Source organism: Corvus kubaryi, unplaced genomic scaffold (genome assembly GCF_017639235.1).
Source record: "Corvus kubaryi isolate FWS band 111438036 unplaced genomic scaffold, C.kubaryi_AGA036_p1.0 136, whole genome shotgun sequence".
Classification (NCBI taxonomy): Eukaryota; Metazoa; Chordata; class Aves; order Passeriformes; family Corvidae; genus Corvus; species Corvus kubaryi.
In genome coordinates, this window is record NW_024580670.1 from 8,638,033 (window position 1) to 8,654,238 (window position 16,206).

At 42.2% G+C, this 16,206-nt stretch overlaps 2 protein-coding genes across 14 annotated transcripts in view; one reads left to right on the top strand and one right to left on the bottom strand.

Annotated features, from left to right (window-relative positions):
- Positions 1-16,206, bottom strand: part of PXK (PX domain containing serine/threonine kinase like) — a 56,502-nt gene that overhangs the window by 17,350 nt on the left and 22,946 nt on the right. For 3 of the 13 annotated variants that reach the window (XR_006013988.1, XR_006013987.1, XR_006013986.1), the window contains exons 13-17: positions 15,309-15,357; positions 14,469-14,546; positions 13,973-14,059; positions 13,269-13,338; positions 12,311-12,373 (exon numbers count right to left, since the gene is read on the bottom strand). Coding sequence is in view for 9 of the 13 variants with exons in the window: in XM_042015458.1 (XP_041871392.1) it covers positions 5,554-5,735; positions 12,311-12,373; positions 13,269-13,338; positions 13,973-14,059; positions 14,469-14,546; positions 15,309-15,357 (529 nt within the window). In the remaining 4 variants the exon portion in view is untranslated. Of the gene's footprint in view, positions 1-4,694; positions 5,736-8,699; positions 8,783-8,892; positions 9,135-12,310; positions 12,374-13,268; positions 13,339-13,972; positions 14,060-14,468; positions 14,547-15,308; positions 15,358-16,206 lie in introns of those variants that run through there. The other 10 variants (XM_042015484.1, XM_042015477.1, XM_042015505.1 and 7 more) reach the window with 10 other exon arrangements.
- Positions 7-4,897, top strand: PDHB (pyruvate dehydrogenase E1 subunit beta). The gene is made up of 9 exons (XM_042015560.1): positions 7-241; positions 402-509; positions 581-643; positions 730-765; positions 857-1,142; positions 1,866-1,976; positions 2,607-2,698; positions 2,966-3,107; positions 3,404-4,897. The coding sequence occupies exons 1-9, from the start codon at positions 14-16 to the stop codon at positions 3,547-3,549; spliced, it is 1,212 nt and encodes a 403-aa protein (XP_041871494.1). The 5' UTR covers positions 7-13; the 3' UTR covers positions 3,550-4,897.

Sequence of the window (16,206 nt, forward strand, 5' to 3'; positions counted from 1 at the left end):
CCCGGTGCCGGAAATGGCGCGTAAAGGCCGCGCGCCGCGGGCGCTCTCGCGAGAGCGAGGGAGGCGGGGTCAGGCGGCCGCAGGGCGAGAGGACACGGGCAAGATGGCGCTGGCTGCGGCGGCTCTGCGGCACCTGGCGCTGGGCGCCCGCCTCGCTCCCCACGGCCGCAGCGCCGCGCCCCCGCTCCAGCGGCTCCAGCAGCGCAGGGGCCTCCGCCTCTCCGCGCCCACCGCCATACAGGTAGCGGGGAGGGCTGCCCGCGGAGAGGGGCTCGCGCCCCTCAGGGAAGGGTCCGGCCCCGGGGCGGGCGGGCGGTGAGGTGACCTCGCCCGCGGGCTGAGGTGACTCCCGGCGTGTGGGGAATGTGTCCCCGCCCAGCCCGCCTACCGCTGTCTCGCAGGTGACGGTGCGGGACGCGCTGAACCAGGCGCTGGATGAGGAGCTGGAGCGGGACGAGCGCGTCTTCCTGCTGGGCGAGGAGGTGGCACAGTACGATGGTGCTTACAAGGTACGTGGGAGCCGTTAGCGGCCCGGGAAAGGGCCTCAGTCGGGCCCTGACTCCTTTCTCCTGCCCTGCAGATCTCCAGGGGTCTCTGGAAGAAGTACGGCGACAAAAGGGTGATCGACACCCCGATATCCGAGGTAAGGCTGCCCTGTCTCCTACCCTGGTGATCCCTCCATCATCTTAAGCTCCCTGATCCTTACCCCTTGGTTTCCTTCTCTTTCAGATGGGCTTTGCAGGAATTGCTGTCGGTGCTGCTATGGTTTGTACATTTGCATTTCTCTACTTCTGGTTTTAAAAATTAAACTGTTTTTATGTAAAAACATGCTAATACATTTCAGTATATTTTACAGGCAGGGTTGAGACCAGTGTGTGAATTCATGACATTCAACTTCTCCATGCAAGCAATTGATCAGGTTATCAACTCTGCTGCCAAGACCTGTTACATGTCTGCGGGATCCATCGCTGTTCCCATCGTCTTCCGAGGCCCCAACGGAGCATCAGCTGGCGTTGCAGCCCAGCATTCCCAGTGCTTTGCAGCCTGGTACGGGCACTGCCCCGGCCTCAAAGTTGTCAGTCCTTGGAGTGCAGAAGATGCCAAAGGGCTGCTGAAGGCATCAATACGGGATGATAATCCAGGTGAGCACAAGCAGGTCATGGCAATACCTGGCACTCAATCCTAAGGAATGTCTGTTTTCACCACAAAAACAAAGATTGGTTAAACCCTAAAGCACTCAAGGTTGATTTACTGCTGTTTTAGGGTACTTAAAAAGACACAGAGGGCTTTATGCTTTCCCTAACAGTCCCCTGCCATGCTAACAGTAGGCCGATTTTTGTGCTGCTGATGGGTACACAGTTTTAGTGCTAGTTTGGTATCAACCAGGAAATCTGGAAGCATTTGTAAATCTATCATAAAGGGATTAAAAAGAATGAAGATGAGTTAGAATGAGGTCTTGTATATATAGTGCCTATGTAACTCAATTTTACAGATCATGAAATTCAAATGATACATTCAGAATGTCATTAGTTAAGAGCAGGGAAGCCTTTGTCTTTATTTTTCACAAACAGTAATTAAAAATGTGAGACCTTTCTAAAACTAGCAATTGTACTGTCATGTACCAAAAGTAAAATACCTGACCTCATTTCAGAGTAGCTGTGGAAAGTTTTTTAAATAATTCATTATTGAAGTAAAGACTTAGATTTGCTTTTTTTTTTTTTTTTTTAATTGCTTCTGCAAACATAGTCCTCACTTCCTTGTTGCCTGGATGGGTTTATGGTCTTGAGCTGCTGCAGGACCATTAATGGTCAGTGCAGGCCTGTGCCTGCAGATGTACACATTAATCCAAGTATGTTTCCTTCTAGTTGTGATGCTGGAAAATGAATTACTGTATGGTGTTCCCTTTGAAATGTCTGAACAGGCACAGTCAAAGGAATTTGTTATTCCCATTGGAAAAGCTAAAATAGAAAGGCAAGGTAAGCTGAGAATACATTTGTTTCCTTATTAATTGACGTGCTTGGGGACTTGTCTTAACCTCTCGGCTGTTCAGGGTGCTGCTATCACTGGGCACAGAAAAGTATTTCAAATGTTAAGTGTTCAAATGTTCTTTTATCTGGTAGTGTGGTTTCATGTTCTGTTGTCCTTACAAGGAAATATCACCTGATTGTCCGTATCTCAGCTAAAACTATACCCTTCTAAAGGATTCCATAAAGGATTTGTTCTGTAGTATAGAAATTGGGTAGGTGATGGCTGAAACAGTTTTTTCCACACCTAAGTATGTAATTTTGGTCAAAAATGCAAAAAGAGAGCACTGTAGTGTTCCAGCCCACTTGTTCATAATTTACCTCTGAATTATGTAAATGTTTGAAAAGGATAATCTGAAAACTATATTAAATACCTCTTCAGTTCCCTGAATTCAAGGGTAAAGTTTGTGTCTTAATGTGGTCCTTCCTCTCTTCATACTATGTCTGGGCTCAGTATTTCAAACAAACCTATGACCCTTAAATTTGCAAGTGAATCCTAATGCTACCTTGAAAGGAGCTTGAGGTCTAGAAAAAAGCTTTAAATCTTAAAGAGGTTTTTTCTAACACTTGTTTCTGTTCTAGGAACTCATGTTACATTAGTGTCACACTCAAGACCTGTTGGCCATTGTATGGAAGCAGCTGCTGTACTTTCTAAAGAAGGTGTAGAGTGTGAGGTGAGTGGGATTTGGGTTCCTTTCTCTTCCCCTGAACTGGGGGAAAAAAGTTCTTGTTCAGGTTCTGCAAAACTTCAGTGTATTAAGTACAAGGGTCTTAATACTTCTAAGTACCTTAACAGCATGTGCCTTTCACATTTCCGAATCAAAAATTTTAGTGAGTCTTGACTTTAGAGTCAGAACAGCTGAAAGTGCTGAAGGGCCCTGTACCCAAACAGTTACAGGCTCAGATCACACCAAGGCTCACACTCTCCCTTTTTCCCCCAGGTTATAAACCTGCGAACCATTCGACCAATGGACATCGAAACGGTGGAAGCCAGCGTGGTCAAGACAAACCATCTGGTAACTGTAGAAGGAGGTTGGCCCCAGTTTGGAGTAGGAGCTGAAATCTGTGCCAGGATCATGGAAGGTACCGAGTTTCACAGTACATTGTTCTCATTCCCTACTCTAAATCCTGATTATTCTTGATGAAGCCAGGCAGAGGCAGAGTGAGAGGTTACATCAGACGAGCTGGAGCTGTCTTGCTCTAGGGATTTTCACAGGGTGGATGAACAAACCCCAGAGTGCATGAACACAAACAAGCCAGAACACCACTCTGGAATATTAGAGCTACAGGAACAAAATTGTTTAAATAGAGTAAGATTAAGAAATTGAATTAAGGCAAAACTGTAGTACTTGGCAACCTGACACTGTTTTCTGTTTCAGGACCTGCCTTTAACTACTTGGATGCTCCAGCTGTGCGTGTCACTGGTGCCGATGTCCCCATGCCTTACGCAAAAATCTTAGAGGATAACTGCATACCTCAAGTGAAGGATATAGTATTTGCAGTGAAAAAAGCTTTGAATATATAAGTTGTAAATACATGTTTTAAAGTCCTGCTTTACAAGGCATTATTGGTGTTGGGCACGTTGTATGCATAATTTCTGTTGTATAAGCTCCATGAACTTTTGTACAGTGGGGAAAGTATAGTGACGTCCCAAAATATTTATATGGGGTTACCCCCAAAGCCACACTTCATACATGCAACAATGTGGTAATGCTTGTTTGTTCAACAGTACAGTTGGGTTAGTGCTACTGTTTGTGGAGAAATGCTGTTCTAAATTCAGAGCAAGGAAAAAATCCTCTGGTTGTGCTTGGCTGGTAAGTACCAGAGGAGCTGTGTTGAACTTGCTGTAGCAGTGATTGAGTACAGAGCTGCAGAGAGTAAGAGCAGGCCCTGAATGCTGTATGGCTGTAGGAGCCCATGGTTGCAAGGTTCATTAAAAAGGAATGATCAGGCTGATCAGATGAAGCCCAACCTGTCAGTGCAGCAGTTCAGTGCAGCTCTGAGCAGAGGCTGTGGCAGCCCACGGGCTGGGTTAAGAGAAGGTGGCTGGTTTGAAGAGCACTCTGCACATGCAGAAAGGCTTCTGTACAAGAGCTGAAATAAAAATTGTGAGTCTTTCCAGTATGTGATGGGAAACACTACCTAATTTTTCTTTACTAGCTGCCACATAACAGTGATAAAAAATATGTGCTCAGATGCTTTGCTTTTACTGTTCAAATTTTTTCTGGTTTCATTTTTTTTAACTCTTCGCCTGGGCTGACAACAGCAGACTCCAGCTATAGTTCTTGCAGTGCAAAATGAGTTAGTTTATTCAGCTGCACTGAGCCTAAGCAGCAGGTGTGTGGATTGTGTGTGAAGAGCTGGGAAGCAGTCAGAGCAGCCTTTTGGAGATCACTGCCTCCCAGGGAGCTCTGCCAGGCTTCCCTCGGCAGCTTCTGGTACACAGGGAAAGTTGCCCTGAGGCGCCTGTGCAGTGGGGCCTGCTCTGCACCTCAGGTGAACAGGGGGAGAGGAAGTATCTTTCAATCAGCAGACAAAAGAGCTTGGGTCCTGTTTCTGAAGAGCCAGGAGTATTTTCCAGGGTATTTCCTTTAGCAGAGGTGCTGTTCGGTTCTTGCGAAGTCTGGCTTGGAGGTTCAGTCCCAGCTGAACATACCCACCACACACTGCTGAAGGAATTCCATTAACATTTTAATAAAAATGACTGAATATCACAGGTTACATGAAACTTTGTACAGACATTCTCTGCATAGTAACAAACACTGATGTACTTGAATTTTAAAAAATGGATTATCTATAATCCTTTAAAGTGCAATTTCTTTAAGTTTTTAAATCAAAAAGGATCTTTCAATAAAGTTTAAATGATAGAATTAGCTTGAAGTAACTTCGCATTTAATTAAATCAACAATAACATCCCAGTGCCCTATTACGTCCCACTTCAGCTGCTTCCTCATTTAAAAACACTTGCCCCTAGAGTTGCAGGTAGGATGTCCATTTAAACAAGCTTAATGAGACAGCATTTTAACTCCACCAGCAAAGATGATGGGAATAAGATAAAATTCTCCTGTTCCCTCACCTGTGCAGTATGCTTTAAGAGTTGGATTATGTAAAACAGACTTGCTGACTCCATGCAGCAAGACTTAAGATGAGTTACAAGTGCATGAAGAGAGTTGAAAAATTGAGCAGACTAAAACTACATTCCTGTAATTTGAAAAAAGGGGTGGGATGGAGCTAGGAAAAATGCATTAATTCGCCATCATCATGGTCATTCCTATTTTCAGATTTTTTTTTATTCAGCTATATAGAAGTTGCTGTACCCCTGAAACTTTAGCTAGAGAACACAGGTTCTTGCAGCCAAGTAAAGACCGGAGTACTTATCCCAGCACAGCAAAGCAATTCAGGCAGGGCAGTGCTGCTACTCGAGGAAAGCTGGAACCGGGGAGCATGGAGCTGCAGCTGCTCTGTGCTGGTGGGCCAGTTGCTGCACAGGAGGGGGAGAGGGAATTGAATCCTGGAGTGACCAGTGGCCTCAGCTGATCCTGGGAGCACTGTAGTCACACGTCTGTGTTTTCTTCAGAGTTCCTTTCTGAAAGTTTTGAATGGAGCTGAGCAAGGCTCCTCGGCTTGCGTCGGGCCGCGACATCGGCACCTCTGTGCTCGGGGCAGGAGCTGCTGGTGGCAGGGGCGGTGCTGGGGGTATGGACGATGCTCCTGTGAAGTTGGGGAGAGAAGATGGAGTTTGATTATGCTGGGGATGTCCTGCCACAGAGGACTGCGGCTGCTTGGCTGGACTTGGTCAGTCCTGCACTAGTCACGTCATCCCTTGAATGCCAGTGGAGTGTGAAGAACAGAACAGATGGAAAATGCCAAAGTGATCAAATCTCTCTATCTGCAGGCAAGTTGTGACATCTGAGATACCTCTGAAATGAAGCCTGAAGGGCCTCAGGACTCAGATGCAAAACATGACTCACATGTGATCTTGTACCAAGGAAAACAGAGATCACTTTACAGAACTTCCCAGATTCAGCTTCTCCTATTTGGCCCTAGGGAGGCAGTTTGCTCTTTGGGACATGAACAGTAACAAAGACTGGAAGCAAATTTTACTACCTGTTCTTACTTATGTAACTCACTTTACATTCTTATGAATGAAGGATCACATCACTTGTATTTGTGATGACCATTTTGCTTGGTCAGATTATACTTCCTTTTAAAAGTACTAACTGCAGATAGAGTTTTCTGGAATTGTTTTACAATTCCACAGTTCCATTTGACTTTCTCCAAACATGTTGTAACAAATGGTTGTTTTGACAGACTGAATGAATCACAACACTGTCACACACACCTCCAGCCTGCCTCTCCTGTTCCCACCAGCGACCTTTGTACTCTGTCCCTTGCTCTCTACGCCAGCCACATCCACTTTGTGCTTTTCATCCTGCCTCAGCCTCTATGTCCTGACTCCCTGGGAAGCCAGAGCCCACAGTGGAACATGCAGTTGGTCCAGCAGTGAGGGCCTGCATGGAGGTGTTTCCTGGCAGTTCAGATCCAGGCAAGTGGCCTCATTTGCCCCAGGCGCTCTTCCAAGCACCCTGATCTTGTGCAGTTCTGCTGCTGCACATTGCACCATCATTGCTACACAAGTAAAATAATGGGCCTATATTGTCTCATATTCTGGAAGGAGTAGGGGCATAATGATTCATATCTTGGAACTACTCAGCAGTGACTGTCAATTCCATCATCTAGATCATGAGTTATGCCACAGGAAGACTAAAGAGACAAATGGCACCTATTAACACTTGCTTCCAGTAGCTTTGACCGACAAAGAGGAATATACTGCTAAGTGGCAAGAACTGTGATACTGGGCAAGGTAAAACAACATTAAGGTAACCAAAAGACTGTTGTTCCTGAAGGAGAACTGCTTGTTAGAAGTGAGCAAATATCAAGCAATTAAGCAACATTATGCCACTCAGACTCAAAGGGGATTTGATGAAGGATAAAGCTCAACTACAGAAAAAAAGCAGACAAAAGTTCTCTGTGCTCCATTTGCCTCTCAATTCCTCACCAACAGTTGTTTTTAGACTAACAAGTAACAGTAAAAACAGAACTGCTGTTATTAAAACAAGCAGTTATACTAGATGAAAGACATAATTCAAAACTCCCTCATTTTCTATTTGTGCCAGTCTTTGAAGAACGACTTTTCCCATATGGGAGCAAGCTCAAAATGCAGAGTATTCACACAAAGCATCCAATTTTGCCAGTGTACATTAATAAGTGCTGTGATTGTAGCACTTCCAGCTCTTCAGGAGAAATTATCATTGGCATGAAAGCCGCCTGTGAAAACAAAGCATGGAAGTCCATATTGAGCTCATCTTTACTCTCTTCCCTTCCAGAGGAAATACTCAAGTCCTAATAGAAATACCAGAGATCAACTGAAACAATTTAACTTGCCTGTTGCATGTGGATCAACTGCTTTCTGAAGTAACCAAAACTTTACAGGATGGCAGCACAAACTGAAACAAATTGCATATTGGGGCCGCCTAACTTTTCCAAATCTGCTTTTTACACTTGCCAAAGATGTGCATCAAGTTACTATTAGAAATACTGAAAAAACATTCCCAGCATTAGAGTGTCCTGTGTCTCTTGTAGATGGACTGTCAGGAAAGAAAAACTTGGCATTTGGCCAAAGGAAGAACAAGACCAAGATCAGTCCAATTATCCATTTAGTGGTTGAAGTGGTCAGAGCAGGACGCTGTAGGACTGGTGCACCAACCTACGCCCAAACAGATAAGGTGAACTGCTGTAAAAGCACTGAGAGCAGCTAATCACAAAAGAAATGGCTTCAAAGAGATGCAAGTGCAGAGAACAAAGACAAGAATTTTGTCTGGAATTGCAAGGTGAGGCTGAAAGAGACTATGCAAGTAGTTGTACAAGATGCAATAGGGAATGACCACGAAAGCAGTGGCCAGGGAATACAAATATGATGGTAACACATGCAGTGAAGGAAGGCACATGTTTGACACACTGAGGGCAAAAAAACCACAAAATGCTTGGATCACTCAGTATTATTAGGCCAAGATTCCATGTGTTATCTTGAAATTTTGATCTGGTTATTTTACAAGACTAGAAAAGACAGGGAAGTAGGGGCATAGATCACCTTTCTTCCTGGAAAATTGTTAAATTCCTCAGGACTCACTATTATTGAAATTGAGCTGCTGACAACATCATGTACTTAAACTCTTAGAAAACCTAACACAGAATTACACCCTTACACTTGAGCTCCACCTTAAGACATAAATACACACAGGGTTCAGAATGGTATTTGACTAGCTGCGAACACATTACATGTTGAACCTGTTAATTAAGAGCATGATTCAAAAATCTTCAAATCCATTCATTTCAGTTAGGTAATCAAAACCAAGCTGTCCTTCCCTTCTTGACACAAGTGATGCAAAAGAAATCTTAGTTCAAACACACGTATTCATATACATTTACATCTACAGATGAAATTGTTCTGCCCTACAGTGAAATATTTTCCTGTATTTACTAGAAAAAACATTTGAGACAAGTGCTCAGCTATCACAAGACACTTCCAATACATATGTTGAAAGATGTTGCCTGCAAACACACATTTTATTCATTCATGCATTTGTAAGAATAAAACACTCAAACAAGAACTTACCAAGGGTTTTTACAGGGACATTTTTGTTAAAAGAGTGTGTTAAAAGGAATAGGAAGTAAATCAGATGCTGTAAACTTGATGCCTGAATTGAAACAAAAACTTAATTATGAATATAAAGTGACAGCAATTGTGCAAACAGCATTAAAAACTTGGCTGAGAATGGGATGCAAACAAAGAAAATAATTTTAGTGATAGTTTTTAAAGATGCTGTATTTCATTAAAGTAATCCGTAAGAAGATTCAAATTTTTTTTCTTCTATTCCCTCCCAATACTAAGCAACTTCAAGATTTGCATCCAACTTTCCCATTCAGAAACAGAGCATCTTTAAAGAGATAAATCAGCATTAGCTTACTTTTCCGAAAATTCACGTTCAAAATGATGCATGCTCTATTGAAGACAGCAGAGAAAGAGAGGACACAATCAATCATCCAGTTCTCGTGTCAAAGGAAAACGGATACTGTTAGCTGAAAAGTTAGTATAGAAGTCAATACATTCTTACTCACTGACAAATATGAGGACAGCAGACTGACTATTTCATATTACATTTACAATACTTCATCCAATTCTGAAAAATGAACCACAGTTTTCCATGCTCTAAGCACTATTATACTTGATCAACAAATACAACATACATGCTTTCAGTTGCACATGCCATAATTCAAGCTTTACAGGATTAAAGTGCATTTAGAGAGATTTAGCAAAAAATCTGCAGGAAGATTAGCCACAGAAGACAAAATCCATTCAGTTCAAGAAACACTTCCTGCTGTATTAACACCTGAATTCACACTTATGGGTCAGAGACACTCAGGAAAAGCACTTCCCAAAGCATTCCAACTGTTTTACAGAAAGGTGAGGGGCAGGAAAGATGCACCATATGGGTGCCAATGAAACATATGTCATACTGAAGGATTCAGAATAACTGGCACAGAAAAAAATTGTTAAGTACAACTCTTTCACTATTCCTGCAGGAAAGCCCAGAGAAGCGAAAGTGACACACTCCAAATTTTTCTCTGTTGAAAGAGATCTTGCTGTATGTTACTGGCTCATTTCAGTGAAATTTTAAATAACCCATACCACGCTGTTCTGCATCCCTTCTGATCCTAGCCACAAAGAAAATGAACAGGTTTTCACAGAAGCAAAGAATTGTGGAGAAAAAAAAGAACCGCACCAGGAGAATGTCAGAAACACACGATGTTACATTAGAGTCACTTGCATGATTTAACAATCGTTATTTAGCCAAGTACCTGCAACACCACCAATCCAAAACATTCTCACCAATGAGAACAGCCCATGAGAGCCAACGTTTCCGGAAGGTACCGTTCCCCTCAGAGCAGGCCATGCTCTCAGTCCTACAGCTGCAGCTGCCATTAGACAGCAGAAACCAACCATCATTTTATTCCTTAGTCTCTTTTCCATTGACTCTCCCAAGCACTCTGCTGCAAGCCAAGCCTCACAAGGCCTTTGTTCAGAGACAAAGCACCTCTCAACATGTGAGAAACCCCAGGGCATGTCAGCCTGGAGCCCGTTCCCCCTTGGTCAGTATCTCTCACTCTTCACATACCTACACTCCACATGACTAGTTACAGGCCAGGACGAGAGAAAGAGCTTCTCTTGAGGGCACTTTTCCTCATCAGCCTTAGTTTTGCCATGGTATTGTATCAGCAGGATGCTCTGAGGTGCCACAGTTCTAACACAGCCATACCAAACCAGACAGACAGACTGAAAGCCTCAATGCCTTTTTGAGAATCATCTCCCCACACTGGCACCCATAAGCAATTTTGGTATAGAGGTAAATATCTTTAGTAAATACAAGGAAACCAGAAGAGAGAAATGCACACTACAAATGCATCACTTGCCACAAATAAAGTCCTACCATGGGACCAGTGTGTCTTTCCTCAAGGCAGTAATAGCATGCTTGCTTAGAACAGCTAAAGCTACAACACTGCTGGTGAAAAAAAATCTAGTTTTCTCTTAGAATTAGTATCTGAAATTTCTTCTATGAATTCTACTCACAAAAGCATTCCTGAAAATGTGACACTTGGCTTTACACCTCATAAACAGCATCCAAGCCATCAGCTCATTAACGCACTTCCCAATGTGAGGACAGGTAGGGCCACAAGCACCATTCAGACAGGGCTGATCACCACAAGTCATCAGGAGCACACTGGCACAAGATGACCAACAAACACACTGTGACAGTATGGTTTGAACTGAGACAAGTTTTGAGCACAAACCTGAGCTATTTTGATCCCCATCTGCACATAAACCTGCATCCCATGCTTAAAACTTGAAAAAGCTTTCAACCAAGTTCCAACAAGTCCAAGTCAAAACATAACTAAATGGTAGTTTTATTGGAAAAAAAAATGCTTTCTAAACATCTGTCCATTTTGGAGGCACATTTCAGCTACTTCCTTATTAAAGCCCACAGAACTGGCAGCAAATCCTCCAGCTCAGAGTCAGTGTATCCAGAGAACAGCACTGTTATGTGCAACACAGTCATTATCCTGCTTAGGCTAACTGGGAGAAGTTACTTCCTACAATACACACTTCTCATGCCCTCAACTTGAAGGAGAAATTACTAATTTGAATTTCAGCATGACTGATTTGAATTACATCACACAGACTGCAGTGTCTTTTGAAAGACTATCCACAGCAAACACAAATTTGATTGCATTGCTTTAATTAATGAGCTGTGCTGGGTAGAAAGTTCCTGGGACTAGAAATCCTATGGCAAGAGTCACCATAAAAAACAGCAATTTCATGAGCTGCTTCCTCTCTAGAAATGTACTCTGTTAACATCTTTTGTTATCAATATTTGCCAGTGCTCCTCTTCCAGCCTTTCAGACTGAAGCACATCCACTACTGCTCAATATCCAGATTTGTAATTTAACTTTCAGAGCATTTCTATTGCCCACTCAAGCAGATTCTTCACCACTTCCCACCCCTGTCTTAAACATTAGCAAAAGTCTCTGCACAGCCACCCAGCAAACTGAAAAACAGAACTGGCCAAAAATAATAAAGGTATTATTTTTAACTCCAATCAATCTTGTTTCTAAACTTGTTTCTACCAACTCTACTGGGTTATCAATGGGCTGTAGCAGAACTGGGGAGATTTATGAAGCTTAAGCCACTGAATTTGTCACACCCAAAATTCCTGAAAATACATCACAGCAGTACAGGAATAAAGAGACAATACAAAGAAACAAGGGATGAACAAGCAGTATTTCAGAGTCAACAGACCATTAACACCAGAACAAATGCATACTGCAACATGAGGCCCAAAAAATGCCTGGAAAGTAGCAGTGTGGGTAGGCCTGGAGTAATACAGACTTCATGGCAAGCATGTACACTCTGGGTAAATCACATCATGTATATCTCAAGAAAGGTTATTAAATGAAAAAGAAAACTATAAAAAGGTTCTCTATGACCCTCAAAAGAGAGCACATGCCCACACTCAGGCTGCCACAAGGTAACTGTCATCTCCATGTTCCATCCTTGAAAACCATCATCCCTTAATCATCCTTGGGAATAACATCCACCACTGAGGGGCAGAGGGGAATAAAAAAAACAATATAAAAAAGATAAATACTGTGATGATTCTTGAACTTACCTGCTGTGGAGGGCGGAGTGGGGGATGATGGAGATGTTAAAGGGGAACTCGCCCCAGAGCCTGCTAAATAAAACAACAGTCAAGTAACTACAGCTGTGACATTGCAGTTCAACACAGACAAGACAGATTGTTGGAAGCAGGCCAACTTTATTGACTGAAGATCCAATCCTGTTTCCTCATTTTTTGTGGAAGATTCCCATTCACAGTAACAGTGCCTTTACAGTACAGAATATCAGAGAAGCCCTAGACACATAGGAAATGCACTCAGTATTTCTCAATGGGAAACATTTCTTTTTTGTTGCTTAGGCTGTTGGATTTCAGCATACAAATTCTGTTTTCCTTAAGAGTTGTGCCAATGCATGGATGGCACTCCATCTCTCCTAAGAGATGATTTTCAGTCAATTGCTGTACTCCACAACAAGCTTCTTTTGGACACATTTAGCCAAGCAAATCAACTCTGGTAATCTGTTCCCTAGTACCAACCATGCCTTTTAACTAAACGAAGACCTGTCAAAGGCTCTTGTTTCAGACTTTGGCACTGAAGCAGCAATTAAACAGACAATTTTCTCATTCATTGTAACACCTCACTATGGAATATTGACCACCAGAGAGTCTCCCTGAAGACTGCATTATTTAATGGCCGCAGTAATGGATGTTGTTGTTATTCAACTCCAGTATCAAACAGAATGACGAGTCTGGTAATTTTTTTTGACGAATGGGGCACAAAAGAAAGGAGACATTACTTTAAATTAGGCAGCTGAAAATATAACATCAACAATATTTTTAAGCCCTCAATTTATCTATTATTAAATACCCAAAGCAGTGGTATCAGACTTTGGTAGTCAAATATTAATATGTAAAGTGTTGGCAATCCTAAATCTTTTCAGACAGAAAATGACAGTAATAACAAAAAAACTGACATAGCTGTGTAGAAGCAAATTCTTCTCTCTGTAGTTACCTGAGTTATTTGAGTTGCTGTATTTGGCTGAGTGTTCTTCCCCACTTTCATTGGCAGAGCGTTTTGACTTCTTTAAAAGGGAGCAGACAGAAAGGAATAGAAGATAGGAATGAATAATCACTTTCAATGGTAAGGATTGAACTGACACAGATTTGTAACAGCCATCCACTGTATCACACAATGTTCTTCAATGCTCAGCATCCCTCTCCCCACACCCAGCACACACTGACGTGATTACAAGAGCAGCAAGGCTGTTCTGTGCTCAAATATCTTTAGCCAGGCACCAGGGAACTCCAGCGCCCTCTGACCACAAGGGAAAGGCAGAAAACTCATCCTCCCCCACCCCAGAAAGGAAGAGCAACACAGACAGTTCCACAGGAGCAGAGTAAAACAGGCTCCAACACCTCCCCAGGGAGAAGGACAGAGCAGAGCAGCTCATCTGGGTACCAGCTGTTAACTAAGACTGGTTTCATACAGCAACCTCAAACAGGCTGCACCAATATGCAAGTCAGCTACCACTGTAACTTAAACATTTTAGTAAATCTACTCCTTAGCTAAAGAAGTGAAAACAACCAGGAAGTAGTGCAGAAAACACAGGAAAGAGTAGAGTCATGTACCTATGGCTAAAGCTGTGCATGGTAAACATTTAAAAAATGTTTCCCACATCTTTTTCTGTGGGAAAAACCTATTTAAAGATGGCTTACTTTTCGTGCCAAGATCTTCCTTTTCTTTTTTTCTTCTTCAGAGCCATGATGAGATTGAGCTCTTGTCAGCCTTCTGTGCTGGTGAATCTTTAAAATTAAGGAAAAAATAGAAGAAGACCATATTAAGATCTTAAATGTTTGAAAACAACATGTTTGGGGTACAAGAAAACACTGTAGTCACTTTGCATGTTTGGATTTCCTTTTTTTAGTTTTTATCTTTACTGTTTCTGGTAGAGGATGAAGGCTCATACTGAAGTTAAAATTATCCTCTAACTTGGGAGCCACTACCTGTGAAGCTGCACCACTTAAAACAGTGAAATGCCATACAGCCAACAGCTGTTATAGAACTCCTCATATTGCATTTTTGGGAAAGCAAATCTGTTGATGAAAGACTTTATTACTCAAAATCACTTTTGAGTAAAAACTCACTTTCTGCATGTAAAAGTGGTAAGAGGAAATGAAATGTCTGTTGGAAATAAAGAAATGCAGATATTACCAATTTCTGTTCTTCTGTTAATCGCTTTTCTATGCATTCCTTGGAGATTTTCAATGCCTCTTTTAGCTTAGTAGGAATCTAACACAGAATGGGGAACAAAATCATAGCACAAAATGTGATAAAGGAAAACACAACTTCACTGATCAAAACTCACCATTCATCTAATCACATTTCTCATCTAAAGCCCCAATATGTGACACTGTTCCTTTAGTGAAGCAGAAAAGACGACTCTAGATGCATGTTTTTCTACTCCAAATCTAGCTACAGATCAGCAGGGACAAAGAAACACCAAACCCTGGGAAGGGATACTCGAAAGGCAAGGACTGATAACTACTTTGAGACTCCAGTCACATCTCCAAACTTCCATGAGGCTGACAACACAAGACACAGGGCACATACCCTCCAGGAGAAGTGCCCGGGGCAGCTCCCCAGTGGGACCAGACATGGCTCCTGAAATGCCCCAGTGCTGGAGCTGGCAGCAAGGTGCTGATGGTCTTATGTAGCAAAATCAGCTTCCACAGGCCTTTGCAATGTGTTTCCTCTCACTGCAAGGGACCCACAGGACTCAGTCTCTCTGCTCAGACAGAGTATCACCATCAGTTACACAAATGGGCTCCAGTTCAGCAGCTGCTCTTGAACACTCCTGGACCACATCGTGCCCTCCTCTAAGGGGTGGCACAATGTTCTCAGGTACAATTTGGCAAAGGAATCCAAACACTGATGGCAATAGCCATAGAGGCAAATAAAGCCAGCTCTCCTCAACCCCCTCTGTCAATTAATATGTAGCTACCCACATCCTGGCACTTCCACAAACATCAGCAAATCAGTGGTCAACTCTACCTTAAACTGTGGTTTCTCGGAGTTTGTTAGCAGGACATCACTGAATAATCTGTGAGTTGGTAAAAAAAAGAAAAAAAAGAGGACTATTATTCCCAAGAGACAGGCAAAACCATAACGAGAATACTGTTGGTACTGTTCACTTAAACCCCTCTTTCTCCTTTTGCTTCTCTGTCCTCAACCCTTGGCCACAGGTTTCTACATATTGCTTTTTATTTTCTAAGCACTGCTGTAAAATTAGCAGCACCCAACCCTCAGAATGTAGCCACTACTTAAGGCAGAGAAAACTGGTTTGTGTGAGATATTTTGAAAGTGGATAGGATGGGTACAGTTATCAAAGGCAGAGGAGGGTTCCCCTCCAAAAAACAATACCTTTTCCTTAAAAGTATATGGACTCTTTATTTACAAAAAATTTCCAGGGACTTTATTTTAAATTTCACCTAAACAAAATCATTGCTCTTGTTAAAAAACATTCTCTTAGCACAACTCTTGTCTTAGAATTAACAAGGAACATGTGAAAGATCAAGTGAACTTAACATTTGAAAATATCTGCATTCTTGTCTGTCCTCTAGAAAAGACAACTAAAGCAAATATTGTAATATTTTTGCTCTCCCCTCTATGGTGTCAGCAGAAACAGCATAAATGATTAATCCTTTTCCATCCAAAACAAAGACACTAGAGGGCAATAGTAGTCTGAAAATAAACTGGTTAGTCCATTCCAAGATACTTTGTCCTGGAGAACATACTAGAAAACTGTCACAGAGAGACCTCAATCCTGGTTCTAAGATAAATATTTCTGAGTTGTTGTTCCCTGTGGAAAACTATTACAAGCTTATACTAGAGAAAACAAATTCACATCTAGAATCAAGTTAATTAAGGAGAGTATTCAATGAAAAATTCA